This window comes from Mastigoproctus giganteus, chromosome 11 (assembly GCF_048544385.1).
Source record: "Mastigoproctus giganteus isolate SK-2022 chromosome 11, ASM4854438v1, whole genome shotgun sequence".
In the NCBI taxonomy this organism is placed as follows: Eukaryota; Metazoa; Arthropoda; class Arachnida; order Uropygi; family Thelyphonidae; genus Mastigoproctus; species Mastigoproctus giganteus.
In genome coordinates, this window is record NC_143585.1 from 129,101,600 (window position 1) to 129,124,137 (window position 22,538).

The 22,538-nt window shown below is 37.6% G+C and overlaps 1 protein-coding gene across 1 annotated transcript in view; it reads left to right on the forward strand.

Moving 5' to 3' along the window:
* Positions 1-22,538, forward strand: part of LOC150078425 (putative DENN domain-containing protein 10 B) — a 122,713-nt gene that overhangs the window by 39,661 nt on the left and 60,514 nt on the right. Inside the window, exon 3 of the mRNA XM_090384562.1 lies at positions 16,972-17,200. Within this exon, the coding sequence (XP_090240688.1) occupies positions 16,972-17,200 (229 nt within the window). The remainder of the gene's footprint in view (positions 1-16,971; positions 17,201-22,538) is intronic.

Below are 22,538 nucleotides of genomic sequence, written 5' to 3' on the forward strand. Positions count from 1 at the left end.
GGTTGCAATGGCCTCCAGATCAGAATGTGAAACGCTCCAGTCAATAGTGCCTGCCAGAGGTGTGTCAAGAGACTTGAACCTTCCTTGGTCTACTGTATGCAAAGCACTTTGAATAATTTTATGCTGATTCTCGTACAAGATTCATGTAGTGCAAGAACTAGTCTTGTGATCAGCAACAACGAATAGACTTTGCTCTACGATTTCTGGCTCATATGGAACTTGACGATACATGGGCTCGAATGATCTGATGAGGCACATTTCACTCTTCATGGGGCTGTAAATGCACAAAAGTGCCGAATATGGAGAACTTTTCATCCATCTGCTGTGCATGAAAGACCACTACAAAGTCCATACATTACAGTATGATGTGGATTCACAGCAGTTTATAATCGGACCATTTTTCTTTGAAGAGTCTACACCTCATGGCCTCGTAAGGTATACAGTAACTAGTACTGTGATCTTCTAAGAGATCACATTATTCCCACTCTGCAAGAAAGGCAATTCTTGGGGACCACAGTGTTTATGCAAGATGGTGCCCCCACCACGTTGGCTGAGAAGTGAAGGGACTGCTTCGGTCAACATTCGAAAATGATCGCATGATTTCTAGAGACTTTCCGCAGTTCTGGCCATCCCAATCAGCAGATCTCAATCCCTGTGATTTCTGGCTATGGGGATACCTGAAAGACAGAGTTTACCGTGGCAGCATACAGAAACTGATCGATTTGAAAGCAAGCATTAAACAGCATATAGCCAACATCCCCAATGAGATACTACTCGAAACTGTGTTGCATGCAGTCCTCCGTTTTCAGAATGTCATCTCAATTGAAGGAAGGCACATAGAACAATATCTGTAGATTTCTAAGTTCTGATATTAAAATTTAATCCTAAGTTAAGTATTTCATCTCGTGTTTACAGTGCCAATTTCTCCCCTGGTGGCAGAAATTTGAACTAATTTTTTTTCTTTTACAGATTGCTTCCCTATACCCTAAATGACATACTGACTGATTTTCACAGTGCTATCTCTAACCATTTTGGCACTAGGGTCTCCTGAATAGGGAAACTTATTCTATAACCACCCGGTACTTTCATATTTTTCTTTCAAGCTAACTGCATGAAATACAAGAACTTATGGGAACGCATTTTCCATTGTGCATTGTAGAGTTTCTGTAGAAGAATTAGTTCAGGAACTTAGCAATCAAAAGATAATCAGTGCCAAATGAAAGAGAAAGATGGAAATCTCATTCCAATTCAATCCGTCATTTTAACTTTCAGCTGTACAGATTTACCATCCTCAGTAAAAGATGGCTATTTAAACTACTGAATTTGGCCTTATGTCCTGAATCCCGTTCATTGTTTTAAAATGCCAGAAATATGACCGTTCCCATCAGGCATATAGAAGGAAGTGATGCTCTTGTGTCCTGTTTGTGGTTCCAAGGAGCTTACACAAGCAGATTGTTCAGCTTCAATTTCCATTTTTCCCAACTGCAAAGGAAGCCAGCCATTTCTAAACCATGAGAAATGTGACAAATTGGAAAGAATATTCAATATACAAAATAGAACATATATCCTTATAAGTCATATATCCTTATATATCCTTATAACAGACAAATTATGTTCAATGTGCTAAGTCATTCTTATGCATCTCACACTCGAAGATATCATTCAATAGTAGCTCAAATGGATGTATCAGTACCCCCCCCCCAGCACCTTTCTAGCTAACTGGGATAAAGATACACTATCAACCTCTGGAAAAGACACCTCAAACTAAAACCAGTAAAGCGACCAACACTCCAATTAGCATCCCAACTGATATTCCAACAGTCTCGCATGACACAAAAGTATTGAACATTGCTAAAGATGGTAAGGAAACCAAATCACCCACCAGTATGGAAATGGATGTACACTCAGATTATGAGGAACCCATACTAGAACTTCATGCAAACAACACTATGGATACTGAACACCCCATCTTCCCAAAAAAAGACTGAAAAAAAATGCTCTGCATACAAAAAACAGTTAGATGAATCATCAGATAAATCTAAATAATGCACAACATCATACAATGGAACTGCATAGAATTAAGCAGTTATTCTTATGACTTACAAAGGATTTACTTGCTCAGTTCAATCCCGTAGGTGTATGCCTATAGAGGAAACATTCTTGTCACTGTAAGTTTTGCCATAATTCTAAAATCATATGATGTACAGGGAGGATAGGAACTCCGAGCTTCCTGCTTGTGGAGGAGTAGCTATTCTTGTTAATTATATCACACACACCTTCCAGGCCTATCCAATTATGAACCTCCTAGAAGCTGTAGCAGCTTGTATTGCAGTGGGTAAACTGTTGTTTCCCTTGGAAAACAGTTACCCTTGTTTCCATTTATATTCCCCTATCTGCACCATTTCCCCATTCAGAACTCGATGACCTCATTATACAAATCCCAACTCCAATCTGTCTTTTCTGGAACTTTAATGTGGGTTCCGCTAAAATGGACACAAGAGGCAAATTGATTGAAGAATTTTTGAATAATAATGATCTTAATTTACTAAACTCTGGATCTCTCGCCTATACCTACCTACAGGATCTACTTCTGTAATTGACTCGTCGATTTTTTCACCATCCATCTTTCCAATCATGATATGGTCGGTATTAACTGATCCTTTTAACATTGATTACTTTTCAGTTATTCATTACAAACAGGGGCAACTCCAAATCCTGATCAACAATCGACTTGGAAGTTTAATAAGGCAAAATGGGATGACTGTTCTGCCCATATACTTTTAGGCAGAATTTATGTTCATCAACAACCTATTGATGATGTCACTACTCACATAACCAATCAGATTCTAACTGCAGTTAATGCTTCTATTCCAAAACCCAAGACATATTGCATTCACCGAAATCTCTGGTGAAATACAGATTGCTTTAATGGCAAACAGGGAAAAAACTGTGCTTGGCTAGTAACCTAATTACTTATAAAAGACTTAAAGCTAAAACAAGACAAATTAGATGGAACGCAAAATGCAATTCATGAACTGCTTTTGCCTCAACCATCACAAAAGACACTGACACATGTGCTCATCTGGAAAATGATACAGGCCCTAAATGGCAAATTTGTGCTACCATCTCCAATACTTCAGTGGAAAGGGAAAGACGTCTACTCCTGAAGAAGTTGCTAATGCACTAGCAGAATCGTTTGCTAAAATCTCTGCTTCTGCCTCCTATGCATCCTCCTTCCAGAACATCAAAGCAGGTCAGACAGCATAAAATCGACTTCTTCATGCACTACTCATTTCCATATAACCAACCCGTCACATTAATAGAACTCAAAGAATCATTAAACAGATCTTCCAATAGTGCCCAGATGATGTTCATTGCATTATCTTGAAGCATTTACTCGAAGAGGACCTGTGTACCCTGTTAATTTTCTATAATCGGATTTTTTCTGAAAATGCCTATACTTGGCACCATTCTTTCATTATCATCTTACCAGGAAAAGATCCTTCCTTTACAGGCCACTATCTCTTATGAGCTGTGTGAATAAAATTTTCAAATAGATAGTTCACATAAGACTCATTTGGATCCTGGAGTCACAGAATCTCCTGCCAGATCATTGGTATGGCTTTCTTAAAAAACATACTCTCTGCATCTCACATTCAGGAAGAAAGAGTCCTGCAGGTATCAATACTTAGTTCAACACTATTTTCAATCTGAATTAGCAGCATGACACGAGATATCTCAAAAACTATTGAAACTTACATGTATGCATATGACCTTAGCATTTCTTGCCATTATATGAACACCATTGAATGGTAGCTCCGACTTGCCATAACCAAAATAGAACCTGACTTTATGGAATGGTTATCGAGTGTCATAAAATAAATGCACTGCCACTCACTCTGGCAAGCAATGGGCCCTCCATCCTGGTTCTGCATTACAAATAAACAATATTCCCCCACTTGTTAATACCATTAGATTTCTTGAACTGATATTGACAGCAAGCTAAATTTCCAAGCTCACATCACTCATTTAAGGAAAATTGTCTAAAGCATTTGAATATACTTCAATCAGTCTCATCCATGTCACGCGGAGGATGCGGAAAGGTCAGGGAATGACCACCGCATATCCCGGAGCAGTATGGCCTTAGTTGCTAATGCTCCTAAAAACCAAACAACAACAACATGTCACGCGGAGCTCATCGGTATACTTTACTCCATCTTTATCGAACTTTAATGTGTTCATGCTTAGATTATGGGCGCCTCCGTAGCCAGGTGGGAAGGAGCAGCAGTGCGTAGCACATGCTTCTTGATTAGACCGGGGTTCGAGCCCGTCACCACCAAATACGAAGGATGCGGAAAGGTCAGGGAATGACCATCGCCTATTCACGGAGCAATATGGCCTTAGTTCCTAATGCTCCTAAAAACCAAATAACAAACAAACGAACAGCTTAGATTATGGTTGTTCAGTATATGACTCTGCCAGGAGCTGTACTTTGCAGTGGCTAAATGTCATCCAGCACAGTGCTCTGAGGATTGTGCTGGGAACTTTCAGGACTTCTCCGATCCAAAGTCTTTATATCAAAGTGCATGATCCCCCTTTCATAGAAAAACATTACTGCCCCACTATGCTGCCAAGATCTAGACTTTTCCATTGCACCCCAGTTGGGAGTACAGCAGGGAGTACAACAGTTGGGAGTACCCCCGTTATAACGTGGTTCACTTTACGCTGATTTACTATAACAATATTCTTATATTATAACCCATATCTGACTATAACGCTCTTTTACAGATTGCATTTTTGGCATATTTAACGAAATCGTTTCATTTGATGGAGTTGATAGCTTAAAAATGAATAACAAAACAGAATTAAAACGTTTCCCACACAGACTTGAGAAATTTTCCCACGCTCAGTGAAATTTTCTCGCATGTTAAATTAATTGCAGTACGGTGACTTGTTACATAGTTCCGAGATCAACATTTTAAAAAATGTTCAAGTATATTGCTAGTAATATTTGTGTTATATGCATTTATCTGAAGTCTAGTCATCACTCAGTACAGTATTAGACATCGTGCGTAATGGACAGTTTACTCGAACATTGTATGTATTGTAATTAATGCAACCAGCGCAGTTACATTTTCGAAGAGTTAATAATGGCCGATAGGAATGAAAAAGCAACAATGTCTGGGCACAGTACGAAGACTATAAATTTAAGAAAAATACTGAATTTAAAAATTAAATTAGACCTTTTGAAGCGAATCGATTCCGGTCAAAGACAAGCGGATGTGTGCCATAATTTAGGACTTACAAGTTTAACTGTAAGAACAATTATAAAAAGAATAAAGAATTAATTTTAGCAGCGGGAAAGATAGCTGTTACACTGCAAGCAATTAGGGCTAGGCTGGCTATTACAATTGAAATGGAAAGACATTAACTAATTTTATTGAAGATTATATCCAATGCAAAATTCAGTTAAGTTAAATATTATAAAAAAAAAAAAAAAGAGAGAGAGAGATTAGCCAATATGATGATCTAAAGAAAACTCAACTAAAAAAAAATATGTGGAACCATTTAAAACTGGTAAGAGCTGGTTGAATAGATTTAAAATCTAGGGAGGAGCCGCAAGTGCAGATCAAGGAGCCGAAACTTTCAAAAAAGAACTTGTTAAAATTATTGAAAAGGGATATTATGTGTTATACTTCTCAACAAGTTTTTAACATAAATGAAGCAGGACTTTTGGGGAAACGAATGCCTAAAAGAAGTTCCATATTGAAAGAAGAAAAAAAACATGCCAGATTTCAAAGCGGCAAAGGATCGGGTGACTTTATTGTTGGGTGGTAACGCTGCGGGGGATTTAAAATTAATACCCCTTTTAGTTTATTTGGAAGAGGGTCAAAATTCAACCCAAAATCGACACATTTTTCATGATTAAATTCATCAATTAAATTAAATCAATTTAGATCAATTAAATTCATGATTTTAATTGGAATTTTAAGTTTAATTTTGAAAAGTAAGTAGTTACCACATAATTATATACGTATGTAATGCAGAATATTTTATATGTATAAATATTTGAATATTAAATATTTTGACCGACATTTGTGCATCTTTTCACTACCGTTTATTATTGATTGGGAAATATCCTATGGCGCCAACCGCAACTCACAAATACATATGTTACCTTATGGGAATGCGGCGCTCGCTTAGAGCAGATTCACTTAGCGCTCTGTTTTTCTGGAACGAATTATCAGCGTTAAGCAAGGGTCACCTGTATATTTATAATACTTGATGGGATTTCTTCTATGAGAGTAAGCCAAATAAAAATTGACCTACCTCACTCAGGATTAAAGAGCTTGTTAAGAGTTAAAATGTCAATTTATATGTATATTTTTCAGGACACAAGTGGACCTGTTCCACTTTGGATGTATGTTTCTGCCTTTCATGATATACATTTTCTCCATTGGGGAAAGAATGTCATACTTCCCTACATTATCAGGCAGTTGCACTCAGCTCACTAATCTGAACTCCCATGCCTGTAAAATATATACTGACGGATCGAAAGCTGAGAGTATGGTAGGTGCTGCGGCAGGTTTCCCTTCACTTAAGGTTACAGCCTCACTGCTGTTAGCAAGCAGTGTCTTCACTGCTGAACTATATGTCAAGTTAGCATATAGTAAGATTATTGAGCTTTCCATCTCACCTGGCATAATTCACACCTACTCACTCAGTGTTGGGGGCCTCTGTAGCCAGGTGGGCACGAGCAGCAGTGTGTAGCACACGCTTCTTGATCAAACCGTGGTTCGAGCCCATGACCACCAAATACGGAGGATGCGGAAAGGTCAGGAAATGACCACTGCATATCCCCGGAGCAATATGGCCTTAGTTGCTAATGCTCCTAAAAACCAAATAACAACAATAACTCAGTGTTGTCTCTGCCATAATGAACATTTTCTCAACTTGTCATCCTACCTTGTAATACATTCATCCCCAGCTATTTTCCTACAGTGTGTCCAATCATTCAATCAGTTTTTGCTGGATCCCTGGCCGACCGGGCTAGCCAGGTGGGTAAAGGGCCTGCCTGGCAACCCAAAGGTCACAGGTTCGAATCCCGCCTCGGGCTTGGATCACAGTACTGCAAAAAAACTTTGGGAGGTGCATTATGGCCACAGAAGCCGATGCACCAACAACTGAATAAAACAAACAAACAAAAGTAGATCCCTGGCCATTCTCACTACTCTGAATTCTTCAGAGTAGTGAGAATTTTTTTTATCCAATGGATAAAAAAAAAAATTAATGGAAAAAAATCAAAAAAATGTCTAAACAGAAAATGTAAGAAAAAATTATAAAATCTGAATAAATGTAGAGTGAAATGAGTGGCACTTATAATTGTGTCTCTTCCAGCCTCCTCACTGGACAGACTGATCGCCATGTAGGCCAGTAAAGGACACATGGACATCCATGCAGACACTACGCTGTAACTTTTCTCAGCGGGTGTTGTATGAGATGCTGACACTAGCCAGTGTGGGACAGAGCAGCCTACTGTTGCTCCAACACAGGGAACTCCTTTTCTGTGTCCTTTTACTCCTACCACTTGGGCTGTGTAAAGGTGCATAATCTTAAAAAGTTATGAAATCATTCAGAACTTTTTAAGATTACGTACCTTTCAGGTCCAATGTTAAAACATTCTGTCAGCATCTCACATTCAAGAAGAGGGTGTCCCGCAGGGTTCCATATTGAGTGCTACCCTATTTGCGATTTGAGTCAACAACATATTGAAATATCTTCCAAAAACCGTTCAAATATACATGTATGCAGATGACCTTACCATATGCTGCCAGTCACAAAGTATGAATACTTTTGAAAGACAGTTACAAATTGCTCTTTCCAGAATAGAACTCTGGACCTTAAGTAATGGATATCATCTTGATGAGCAGAAATCCACCACTACTCACTTCTGCAAATTATGGTCACTTCATCCTGATCCTGAGCTAAAGATTAATAATGTTTCAGTCTTCTTGCTTGCACTGTTCGTTTTCTTGGCCTAGTATTAGATAGAAAACTGAATTTTCAAGCACGTGTGGCCTATCTTCGAACCATCTGTTTGAAGAAGTTGAATATTCTCCGGTGTGTGTCATCTATGTCATGGGGTGCTGACTGACATACTTTGATCCACCTTTATACGGCTCTCATCAGGTTCCGTTTGGACTACGGCTCTCCAGTGTATGACTCTGCGAGAAAAAGTACTTTAGAGCAGTTAAACACCATCTACCATAGTGCTCTGAGAATTTCTCTAGGGACTTTCAGAACCTTCCCAGTTCAGAGTCTTTGCAGTGAAGCTCACAAACCTCTGTTACATCTCCGCAGGAAAACATTACTTCTCCTCTATGCTGCAAAAATCTGCAGTCTTCCTTCTCACCCTAATTGGAAATGCCTATACAATACCGAATCGGAGTCATTTTACAATAGCAAACCAAATGAAAACCGACCTGCTCCTCGTAGACTTAAAGAACTAGCTGAATCATGGAATATAGAAATTGTTAATATATTTCAGAATATGACACCATCAGATCCACCTTGGACAAATATCTCTGCAATTTATGATGACTATTTTCAACAGTGGGGAAAGAACCTTATCTCCTTCCAATATTGCACAGTTACATACAACTTACTCTAACTCAAAGGCATGTGAGGTCTATACAGATGGATCAAAAACTGAGACCTAAGTAGGTGCTGCACCAGTCTTCCTGTCATTCGTCACTTCTGTCTCATTACCAATCCAATGCAGTATCTTCACTGCTGAGCTTTATTCTATAAACTTGGCTGTGGATCATATTACTCAACCTCTAATTTTATCTGCTTCGTTATACACTGACTCACTCAGTGCTGTCTCTGCTATAAGTAGTAATACGAACACATCTCACCCTGTAATAAAACAAATCCATTATAATTTACTTGCTTGTAATGAGTGAAACAAAACTGTGACATTCTGCTGGATTCTGGGACATTCTGGAATAACAGGAAATGAAAGAGCAGATCTTGCAGCCAAACAGCCAGATACTATTCTTTTGCAGACTTTCAAACTCCATATACCGATTATAAACATATTATCCATAAAGCATGTTACAATAGCTGGTCACTAATCCAGGAAAGAAACTATACCAAATAAAACCAGAACCAAAGCTGTGGCTCTCCAGCTTCCAGGACAGCAGACAAGACGAAACAATTTTAGGAAGGCTGAAGATTGGGCATACATGCCTTACTAACCTGCATCTATTAACGAATGACAACGCTCCTCAATATGCATCTTGTTGTGTACAACTGGCCATTTGTTAGTGGACTGTCCCCACTTTCAAAATATCCGCTTAAACACCTTTAAATCAATTTCTAATACACAGTCATCAATAAATTTATTGCAGATTCTGGGAGATGATCCTAATAAAAAAGAACCATTTACTTTCCTAAATCGTATAGGAATATATCATAAAATATAGTTATTACAATGAAGCTAATATTTCATATAACCATTAGAAAGACACAATATGGCCCTAGCCACCTATGTGTCGTTAAACTCAACAACAACAACACTTGGGGTGATTGTTCTCATCTCCCTCCCCCCTCCCTGGGTGAGGGAGATGGGAACCCCCCCTTTGCCTGGTGGTTCACCCCACTGTCAACTCTTAATTTCCACCATTGGACCAGGATGGGCATCCTGCGCTAGGGTTCCCCCTCCTGTCTCCCTTTTCAACCAGGTGGGCACCTTCACTACTGCCCCCTCTTCCTATCTCCCCATTACCTCTTCTAAACTTATTCTTTTTTTTGCCCCCCCCCCCCCCGCCTGTAGCCTTGGCTACCTCAGCATTTTCCCCTCCAGAGCTTACATCCCCTACTGCCTGGCCTGCCTCCTTGTGGCATTGGACGGTAAACTAGAAGTTTTTGTGTCAAAACACAGACCCCTAGGCTAAGAGGCTGGATGAACAACAGAAACAACACAACACTCACTAAAACTACTTGAACACACACTAACCAACATAAATCTGGTTTTCACAGAGTATGTATTCATCACAGAGTTAAATGCAAAGTTGGGGGAAACCCCCAGAACTGCATTACAAATAACACTATACACTATGTTTTAAAGAATTCCAGAACTAGGAGTCATAAATTCAAATTACAGGGCTTGAGATTTAGATTAGATTGTATGAAGTTTTCTTTTAGCCATGAAGTCGTTGATAGATGGAACAAAGTTGAGGCTGACAGTTTGAATAAATTCAAAGGTGAACTGGATACTTAACTGTGTGAGGAGGGAAGCATATAATTTGTGTTTTCTTATCTGCTTCATTGGTTTTTTTTTTTTTTATTTTGCTAGTGTAGCAAAAGCCTGTGGCTTCCTTACATTATATGGAAAATACTGTTACTATTACTAAACCAATAACAACAACAGCAAATGTTATTATCTGGAGGTAAAACAACAAATCAGTTTCATATCGACTTCCCTAAATTGTAAGATATATGTATTATAGGTAAACCTAAAAACCTGTATATGTAGAAATTGTGATGTGATTTGATTTGAGAATTATTTCCAAAATATATGCATAAAAATTGAATGCAAATATCTGATTAATTAGTGAAGGTAAAAATCACGGTGGCCAGTGTAAATTATGCCCCTCACTACTTTAGAGAGACCCAGTTATGGGAACAGTATGCTGTAGCAAGACAGATTTGAGATTTGTACGGTTAGTAGCTATTTAGAAGAAAATTAGAGTGAATCACATCACTGAACAAACTGCTTTATAGCCAACAATCATTTAATCTGCATCACCCTACAATTGATTGGAAATGACAGAGTCGAAGGAAAGAATAAAGAATGGATAAAGAAGAAAGAACGAATAAAGTGTGTGTGTGTGTGTGTGTGTGTGTGTGTGTGTGTGTGTGTGTGTGTGTGTGTGTGTGTGTGTGTGTGTGTGTGTGTGTGTGTGTGTGTGTGTGTGCCCTTGAACAGGACTAAAAGTCATCTTAATTAGATAGCTTATCATATATATTATTTAAATAAAAATAATTAAGTACATATAGTTTGAAATATAATGCTCCTTTACCATAAATAAAATACAAAAGAAACTAATATATATTATCACATAAAAAAAAATATAAAATCTCTCTTAGTTCTTAAAAACTTTTATGATAGTGTTCAAATATTAGGAGAGAATGGGATGCATATGAGCAAGGAGTACATGTCAGCATTGTGGTTTTCTCCTTTACAACTTTAGAGAATGAAGTTTAAAAATAAACACTGGATGTAAATAGCAGGGGTAACTCTTTTTCCCAAGTATGTTTTGTCATTTGCAGTTTTGTTTTTGAGAGTCAGTGAAATGTTTGGTTTAGAAAAAGCAAAGTAATTATTTAATTTTCACTTTGCTAAGTAATAATAAATCTATACATTTTTAACCATTAAAGTTAAACTGATGATCTTAATAATAACTAATGTCTGTAATAACTATATTTACATTTCATGATACCATCTTGCTGATATATGCTAATTTATAATAAGTTACAATGGAGAAGTTATACAGAGAACAGTATGGGATACTTATGAGCACTTCTTTACAGTTTCATTATCAAACATCTTTTACAAAATTATCTCATAAAAATTTTTAAAGTGCACTGTTGCCTAACCTACTTGCCAACTAACAAAATGGCCTATGCCACAGGTTGGTGACCTTTTGATGATAGTATATATCAGGTCATTCTGGTGTTGGGGATTAGGATGCCAGATTTACTTTAGTTTCTTGACCAGCCGGAAAATTTCTAAATTCATGGGAAGGGGTCTGTGTATAAGGACACTACAAGTTACTATTGATGTGCAAAAATGGATGCACACAGTATTTAGTGGGGGATGCCCTCTTCCGCTTGCTCAGATTACGAACCTGTGGGGGCATAAATTCAAATTGAGGAAAGACAGTTATAGAATAGATGTGCAGAAATTTGCCTTCAGCCAGCGGGTAGTTGATTGCTGGAACAAACTTCCATCTGTCATGGAAGTTGATAACTTAAATAAATTCAAGGAGGAACTGGACAAATTTTTATTCAGAATGGATGTATGATTTTTTTTTTTTTTTTTTTTGGCTGATGCTACATAAGTTCATGTGCTTGCATTCTTGCATTGCGTGCCACTACTACTGCTACTATGAAATGCCTTCAGAGAACTTCACTGTAATTCACTGAAATACACTGAAATTCACTGTAAATGGATGGCCATTGTGCAATGGCCATCCATTTACTACCCACAAACTCATGAATTTCATCTATCCATCTCTGCTGTTGTCTTCCAGGTTTTCTTCTAGCTCCTCTTGGGTACCATTCTGTTATTTTCTTAGTCCATCTGTCATCATGTCTTCAAGCTGTGTCCTTCCAAAGACCATTTTAGTTCTTTAGTTTTGATAAGAATGTCCTTTACTTGAGTTTACTGCCTAATCCATGTGTTTCTCTTCTTATCTAACAGTCAGATTCCCAATATAATTCGTTACATTCTTTGCTGTGTAGTTCTCAGCTTCTCTTCCATTCTTTTGTTGAGTGCCCAAGTTTCACTTCCATAAATCATGGTGGGGAGTATACATTGGTTCATTATTTTATGTTTCAGACAAACTGGGATATTGCTCTTCAGTATGTGACTATATTTCCTGAATGTTATCCATCCAAAATTTATTCTTCTCTTGCCTTCCAGCCATATATCATTATTACAGCTAATAATTTGTCCCAGATAAGTATATGACTCCACCATTTCAATTACTGCTCCTTCAATCATTATGTCTCTTTCTGTGGCATATTTGTTCATCATTACTTTTGTTTTAGCCATATTCATCTTTAGTCCAAAATCCTTACTATTTCTGTATAACTGATTAAGATTTTCCTCTAATTCTTTGGATCGTGGCTTATGACCACAATGTCATCTGCAAATCGTAAATGGTTTAGGTACTCTCCATTCACATTGACTCCTTTCTGCGACCAGTCTAATCTTCTGAAAGCTTCCTCAAGGGCAGCAGTAAACAGCTTCAGAGATATTGTGTCTCCTTGTCGAACTCCTTTCTCAATTTTAAATTTGCTACTGTCTTTGTCTAGTCTAATAAAGGAGGTAGCGTTCTCATATATTTTCTTCCAAATCATAATATATGGGATATCTATGCCTTGTCGTTCCAGTGCCCGAAACATTGCCTTATGCTGTATGGAGTCAAATGCCTTTTCATAATCCACAAATGCCAGGCATAATGGTATTTTATATTCATTTGCTTTCTCCATTAGCTGTGATATTACATGAAGGTGATCCTTAGTTGAGAATCCTGTCCTAAAGCCAGCTTGCTCTTTCGGTTGATTCTCATCAAGTATTCTTTCTAATCTGTTAGTAATGACTCTTGTGATCAACTTGTAGATGTGGGATAACAAGCTAATTGGTCTATAATTTCCAATTTCTGATTTATTTCCTTTTCTTATGCAGCAAAACTATGATTGCATTATTCCAGTGCTTAGGCATCACACCTTTTCTAATGCATTTTGTGAAGAGCCTTGCCAGTTTTTGTGTTATGTCTCTTCCTCCCAGTTTTAACAACTCTACAGTAACTTCATCTTCCCCCGGGGATTTCTGATTCTTCATTTTCTTCAATGCATGTTCTACCTCATCAGGAAGAATATCGGGTATGTTGTATGTGTTGCTAATTTGCGATCCATTTTCCCCACTGTTGGCATCATTCCCTCGCTCCTTGTATAATTCTCTATAATAGTCTTCTGTTATTTGAATTATGCCTTCTCTGCTATTTATAAGTACACCATCGCTATTCTTCAGTTTAAGTATCATTTGTCTTTCTGTATTACTGCTCATGGCTGCTGATTTAAATCCTTTGTTTCCCCTTAATGCTTGTTCTACTTTTCTTGTGTTAAATCTTCTTATGTCCTCTCTGAGTCTCTTTCTAATGGCTTTGCATAACTCAGTATACTCAATTTTCTCCTTGTCAGTGTTTATCTTGCTCTTCATTTGTCGCCTTTGGTTCATCATAAGAAGTGTTTCTTGACTAATTTTTTCTTCTTTGGATTTCTTTTTCCCTATAGGTTTCTTTGGGCTTAATCACTTTCAGAAAGTTGTAATATTCCTCGTCGATATCTTGGTCCTGAGCAGTCTGGAGAAGCTCATGCTTGTTCTTAGGTTCCAGTACACACTGCTCTTTCTCCTCTTCTGTTATCTCAAAGACCTTTGTATTATTTACTCGAGTCAGTTTTTTCCTTTCCTACATCTATATCAAGTGTACATCTTACCATTCTGTGATCACTTCCAACATTTACCTTATTCAGGACGGTAACATCATTCACAATATATCTTCTGTTAGTGAGGATGAAGTCAATTTCATTAATTGTTAATCCATTTGGACTCTTCCATGTCCACTTTCTGTTCACCCTTTTCTTGAAAAAAAAAGCGTTCATTACTGACAATCCTTGAGATTCTGCAAATTCCACAAGTCTTTCACCTCTTTCATTTCTTTTACCAATTCCAAAAGTTCCTATAGTTTCCCTTTCTGTGCTGTTTTGTCTTTTTCCAACCTTATCATTGAAGTCCCCCATAATAATAGTGTGTTGGGTTTTCTGCTCATCTAGAAGACTCAATTTTTGTGTGCATTTCTTCAACCTCTTCATCATCATGGCTCGATGTTGGTGCATAAATCATTATAACCTTTAGCTTGTACCTCTTGAGTACTAGTCTTGAGTCTAAATCTTGAGTATTAGTCTTGACACCCTTGGTGATGTACTTTTGAATTCCGTTTCCAAAATGTTGTTTTTTTATATCTTTATGGACCAGAAACCCAACTCCACCTTCACTCCTTTCACTGTTTCCATTGGTGTACAGCAGATTTCCATTTGATAAACATATAAGTGATTCATTTCTTCTTCTTGTTTCAGCTAAACCGATGATATTCCAATTCACATTTTCTAGTTCCTTTTCCAGCTCTAATATCCTGTCTTCACCGATGAGTGATCTTACATTGTAACAGGCCAAGTTCAGTTTCCGTGCAAGGCAGCCTAGTCATACCCAGAGTTTCTTAGCACCCTCTGCTTCCACTCTGATCCTCTTGCTGCTGTAAGAGGGGGAGTGAAAGCCGCTGGGGACTGAGGGCCATTTGTTTCGTCATGCTGTCATATGCTGGAGGGTTTGGACTTTTCCTCTTCCCGCTGACCAGGCATCTTGAAGAGAATCACTCTACACGTTCATTGCCACCTAAGTGACGTAACAGGGCTTACCATCGAGAAGGTGTGCATGAGTGGATTTTAGGGAGGCAGGCCAACCGGACTTCTCTTAAATCTTCTGTAATAGAAAAATATTGGATCCATCAGTGTTTTAGACTGAGTGTCTGATAACATGCAGAATACCTGTTCCCCTCCTAAGGTATATTTGAAGCTAATCTTCAAATTGTGTTATGAAGTAGAATTCTACATTGGAACCAGGATTTAGTTGAGAGGTGGAAATATTGAGAAAGAAGTGTTCAGTACCCCAGAAATTCTTAAAATCTCTTCAGCCTATGAGCCTATTTATTCACGAATACTCTCTCTCCCAATTTTTTTTTTTTTTGCTACATTTTGATCAGAGGCCTGTAAAATCTATACAGATGGATCAAAAACTGAGACCCAAGTAAGTGCTGCAGTAATCTTCCCTTCATTCACCATTTCTGTTTCATTACCAACAGAATGCAGTATCTTTACTGCTGAGCTTTATGCTATTAATTTAGCTCTTGATCGGATAACTGAATTTTTACTTACGACTACTTTAATATACACCGACTCACTCAGTGCTGTCACTGCTGTAATAAGTGGTAACAGCTCCTCTCACCCTGTAATAAAACAGATTCATTCTAAGTTACTTGCCTGTAAGGAATTGAACCAAACTGTGACATTCTGCTGGATCTCAGGACATTCTGGAATAGCCGGAAATGAAAGAGCAGATCATGCAGCCAAACACCCAAAAACCACTATTTCGCAGACTTTTCAAGTTCCATATACAGATTACAAACACATTATCTGTAAACCATGTTATAATAGCTGGTCATTAATCTGGAAAGGTTATCCAGGAAACAAACTATACCAAATAAAACCAGAACCAAAGCTGTGGCTCTCCAGCTTCCGAAAAAACAGGTGAGATTAAATAATTTTAGGAAGGCTAAGGATTGGGCATACTCACCTCACTCACCTGTATCTATTAACTAATGACAAAACTCCCGTACATCATGTCAAGTACAACTGACCATTTGCCATTTGTTAGTGGACTGTCCCCACTTTCAAAATATCTGCTTAAACACATTTAAATCAATTACTAATACAGTCATCAATAAATTTATTGCAGATTCTGAGAGATGATTCTAATTAAAAAGAACTATTTACTTTCCTAAATCATACAGGAATATATCATAAAATATAGTTATTACAATGAAGCTAATATTTCATATTCACCATTAGAAAGACACAATATGGCCCTAGCAGCCTGTGTGTCGTTAAACACAACAACAACAACAACATGCTACATTTTGAGCTGACTGTGAGAAATCAGCATTAATATTCCATAAGAAATAATACTGTTTCTGCTTACATACTGAATTTGATTTGTAATTCATTTCATGATATAAATTTATAGTTAGATTTCTGAAGTTACTGTTTCATGTATTCCTTTTTTTTTGTTGTTTTTTTTATTATTATTTTTTAAAATTTTTATTTATTTATTTTTTAATGTGGTTAGCATCAGTACTATTTTCTTTAATGAAACAAAATATAATAATATACAAACATATAGTTTAAGTAATGTTAAACATGATTTGGTGTATATGGATGCATTTATTGATTTTTGCCACTATCCTTGATAGGCCTTTGCATTAGTAATTCTTATTTAATTTAGCGGTTTCATATGATTTTATTTTGTTATTTTTAGTTATTTTTAATCTTGGAACTTTTCAGGTTAGGCAGTTTGTACTGGTACTACAGACAAGAGATTTTAATCCTCAGAAATATGAAACCCTAGCTAGAATATTAAGTAAAACCTATTGTAAAACAGGCAATCCAGCTGCTTTGCTTCAGCTTTATTTGTCTGTCATTATTAGAGGATCATGTACAACTGAAGAAAATGGAACATTTCTTATTAAAGACTTCGAACAGAAAGCCTGTTTTGCTTCTGTGCCTATAAAAGGTATGGCTTAGTGTAATATAGTTTTCTGATTACCTTACCTTACTGTCTTTATAACATATATTCGTAAATGTCAGAATTTTGATGTTTTCTGTCTTCTTTGTTTGTTGTAAAATAGTTGTAATCAGAGATATCAAACTTCATAATCAGAAAAATTCATGTACCAAGTAATGGGAATTGCTATATTTCTCTGTACAGTTAGTCTCTTCTAATTAACAGACTTTTAATTATAAGAATGACTTCACAATGTAGATATCGTATTGGCAGTTATCTGGAACATAATGCGGTGAAATAATAAAGAATTATTAAAACAGAATATGCTGGAAAAATGTTATTACATTTTTCTTGGATATTACATGCCCTTTTGAGGGGAAATTTAATACCACAGTGTTGAGATTTGTTACATTTATCCTTATTGCAAATAAGAGTCAACTCAAACAATGTGGAGATAAGATGGTAGCAGAGAATTTGCTTTTAAGTAACAAAAACAAGTATTAATGTGTTATCATAAATCATAAATTAATCAGAAAAGGTGATTAATTTAGGATAAGAAAAGCTGTTAGCAAGTTTTACAAACATTGCTAAAAATATTCTTTAATGACTTCAGCTTTATAAATATTTAGTAGTTTACTTCTACAATATATAATGTTTGTTAACATATATACATACTGTTGTCATATCATCAGTTGCTTCTCCATTTCAGTCCACAACGTAGTAGTTTGGAATACATTTCATTGATCATTTGATTCAAATAATGAAAGGAGTAAGTTCTTAGTCATAATCTTTTATAGTAGCCAAAGTTAAATGTGAAAGTTCCCCCACCCCTCTTAACAAATTGGGAACAAGGAAGAGTGCATTCAAACCTCTTCCACTATATGTATATAAATCATTATTGTTCATTTGTGAATCATAAAAAGAAACTGTGCATCTGAATTGTATAAGAAGATGGTAATTAAAATGTGCAGAGGAGTAGATTTATAAATATAATTATGATATGATCCTGTTTCCTGATAATAAAGTATTTTTACATTTGTTTTTCTTTTATTCATTCTCATTTTATGTGTGATACCATCTTCTTTTTAAAAAAAAAAATATTTTTTTTATGCACTTAAATGAAAATGTCACCAAAACCATTTCACCACTCACATTCTTTTTATAAAAATACATTTAGTATTAGTAATAGCAAATGATGCAAAAAGTAAGCTTATATAGCATCAGCCCGGGGGGGGGGGGATCTCCAATAGTTTGCCTGGTTCTTAAATTTATTCAAACTATCCTCTTCCATAACAACAGATGGAAGTTCGCTCAAACAATAAACAACCTGTTGGTTGAAGGCAAACTTACACACATCAATTCTGCAACTCCTTACTTTCAATTTATGGCCTCTCATTGTGTGTAGTCTGAACAAGAAGCAGTATGCCAGCAGCATCAGCAGCATAAGCTTATATAGCATCAGCCGGGGGGGGGGGAATCTCCAATAGTTTGCCTGGTTCTTAAATTTATTCAAACTATCCTCTTCCATAACAACAGATGGAAGTTCGCTCAAACAATAAACAACCTGTTGGCTGAATAATCTCCAATAGTTTGCCTGGTTCTTAAATTTATTCAAACTATCCTCTTCCATAACAACAGATGGAAGTTCGCTCAAACAATAAACAACCTGTTGGCTGAAGGCAAACTTACACACATCAATTCTGCAACTCCTTACTTTCAATTTATGGCCTCTCATTGTGTGTAGTCTGAACAAGAAGCAGTATGCCAGCAGCAATGATTTGGTTGGTTATTTGGGGTTTTTTTTTGTTTTTTTTTTAGGAGCATTAGCAACTAAGGCCATATTGCTCTGGGAATATGCGGTGGTCATTTCCTGACCTTTCCGCATCCTCCATATTTGGTGGTGACGGGCTCGAACACCAGTCTAATGTGCTACGCACTGCTGCAGCTCCTGCCCACCTGGCTACGGAGGCACCTCCATCAGCATTGAGTATGCTCAATCCATTCAAAGCCGTAAACATCTCAATCAGATCATTTATCAGGTGCATAGTCTCCAGATGCTGCAATTTGCAGAACTGAAGCCTTTCTTGTTAAGATACCCCTTTGTACCCTTCACCAATCTTGTTCCCATTCTCTGCACCCATTGAGGCCTCTAGATTTGTGTGCAACATTCAAGATGTGGCCTAACAACTGCTGTACAATAGGATAATCACCTTATTCTTGCTGGCAAAATACCTGTATATTATTAACAAAACTCTATTAACTGACTGACAGCCTGTCTTCATGGCTCACAGAACTTCTTGCCATTTCTAGGCCCATCTGCCTAATGTTTCCAGATCTTGCTGCAGTAGCATACCTAGGTGCCTCCATAGCCAGGTGGGAAGGAAAAACAGTGCATAGCACACACTTCTTGATTAGACCGGGGTTCGAGCCCATCACCACCAAATACGGAGGATGCGGAAAGATCATGGAATGACCACCGCATATCCCTGAGCAATATGGCCTTAGTTGCTAATGCTCCTAAAAACCAAATAACATAACAGTAGCATACCTTTACTGTCATTAACCACCTTGCCAACCTTTGTATCATCTGTAGACTTAGAAATTAATCCTGGTATACCTTCATCATTATCATTAATAAAGATGCACTCAGTGGTCACTGAATTATGACCACCCCATCTGTAATAGCAGTAGTGGCAAATGATGCAAGAAAGCTAGCTTATATAGAAACAGCAAAAAAAAATACACTTCCATCCATATACAATAATTTTAGTTTTTCCTTGAATTTATTCAAACCATCCACTTCCACAAATACAGGTGGAAGCCTGTTCCAAAAATCAACCACCCACTAGCTCAAGGCAAATTTCAGCATATCTATCCTGCAACCATCCTTCCTCAACTTAAATGTCTCCTCATGTGTATAATCTCAGTCAGATCATCCCACAGACGCTTAGTTTTCAGAAGCTGCAAATTGCAGAACTGGAGCCTTTCTAGGTAAGAGCACCCTTTTATTCCCTTCGCCAATCTGGTTGCTCTTCTCTGCACCCATTCCAGCAGAACTACATCCTAAAGTGAGACCTCCAGACCTTATATAACACTCAAGATGCAGCCTAAACATGGCATTTTACAAATGGATAACCACCTCCTTATCCCTACTAGCAAAGTTTATGTATATCATTGACAAAACCTCATGAGCTGGTCTTGCAGCATGTCTGCACTGCTCAGAGAATTCATATCTGACTGCAAAATTACCCCAAGGTGTTTCATTTTCCACTACCCTGAGTTGTACCACACAATTGATAAGTTACTCTAGGATTACTGATACCCATATACAGTATCTCTTGCATTTATCAATGTTAAACTTCAACTGCGATTACTCAGCCCGCTGACTCAATTTTCTTTGATCTTGTTGCAGTAGCTCACCCGGTAGCTATCGTTATTCACCCTGCCAACCTTTGTATTGTCTGCAAACATTGACTTTAAACCTGATATACTTTCATCGATGTCATTAAAAAATATTGAAAACAACAGGCCCAGCATTGAAACCTGGGGGACTCCACTGATAACGTTAGTCCGTGACGAGCAGTTTCCATTGATAATCACTGTTTTCTTCCACTTAAGTATCCCTTTATCCATAGCAGTGACTTGCTCTTATTGCTCCAGTTTATACAGCAGTATTTTTATGTACAACACTATCAAAAGCCTTCCTGAAATCTTAGTATATGATGTCAGAATAATTTTTTGTATCCAGTTCCTTAGTCACTGCATCACAGTAACCTATCAAATTGGTTAGACAAGACTGCCCCTTAAAAAATCCATGCTGTGACTGCAGTAATAATTAAATTCCTGTCCAGATGGTTCTGCATTATTCTTTAACCAGTGATCCCATTATTTCACTTTGAACAGATGTTAAGCTAACAGGTGTGTAACTACTCATGTTTTCTTTTGATCACCGTTTATGAATTGGGGATATCATTGGGTATGCTCTCATGATTATGGCTTATGACTTGCTTACTTCCTTTGCTGCTTCTTTTAATATGATTGGATCGATCCCTTCCACCTCATGTGCTTTTTTATGTTCAGCTTCAACAATTACTCTTCCACTTTTCTTTTCAGTTATTACAAAGTCATTTAGCTCTCCACTGGAGGTTGATAAACTAGCATATCCTTCCCTAAAGAGTTTCTCATGTGTTAGTGTAAATGCAGAATATCTATTCAGTTTGTCAGCAATCTGAGCAGGATCATCAACAGTTAACACATTGACAAGTAGTTCAGTGTGATTCAATCCCTTCTGCTGTTAATATAAATATAGAAGTCTGTTGCTTTTCTCTGCATCTTTTAGCAGAGACTTACAATCTGCCTTAGCTTGCCTAACCTTTGTGACTTGACTACAGACCAATTTATATCTGCCATAGGCTTTTAAATCACCTGATAATTCATATACATCCCATGCCCTTTTTTTCTCTTTCACTTGTCTCAATAGTTCATCTGACATGCCCTTGTGGGCAGCACAGTTGGTAGGGTCGCTTTCCTCCTCGTACCACGTGATAAAAACCTGAGTTCGAATCCCGTCAATGAAAGGAGGAATTCCTGTGATTATCCCTCCACAATGCGACTGAGCCAGTCTGTCTCAGGCGAGGGTAGCATGGCTCTTTCTTCCATAAACTCTGGCCCATTGTCCAACAAAACAGAAAATTGACCTCAGAACACATGCAATTTACAGACCATACAAGGAGCATCGTGGTCCTAATTGCCAGTGCTCCCAAAAAATGCAACAGCAACCTCTGGTGTCCAGTTAGATCTAAGCCTTGAACACAATTTCTTTACTGATATGAAAAGCCTGGTTAGCTTCTGTGATTACTTCCCTGAATGCTTCCCATTTAGAATTTGCTGTTGGTCCCACTGCATAGAATTTAAAAACTGTCTCAGACCAGTAGTCACTGTTATGAAAGCAAAAGCCTTTCCTTTTACCCATGACAGTAGTAGTTATAACTTTAATTATATTCCACATTGATTGCTGCCAGCCAGCAGGTCCTCTACCTGCAGACTCCCAGTTCATGTAGAATCACTGCTGACAACTACATCAAGAGCACCGCTACCCCCTGCCACCCCTTCAACATGCTGCTGCAGAAAACAGCCATCCAAAAAATCCACAAAAGCCTCACCAGTATGTGAGTGACCAATCCACAAATTCCAGTCAGCATATAGTAAATTAAGATCCCCATCACAAGACATCCCGATCATCTGGCCCACTCTACCTCTCTGCACAGCTGCTTGGCATACTCATCACAGTCACCAGGTCCCACAACACACTCCCACGCCCACCCTCACAGTGCTCACATCACACAAA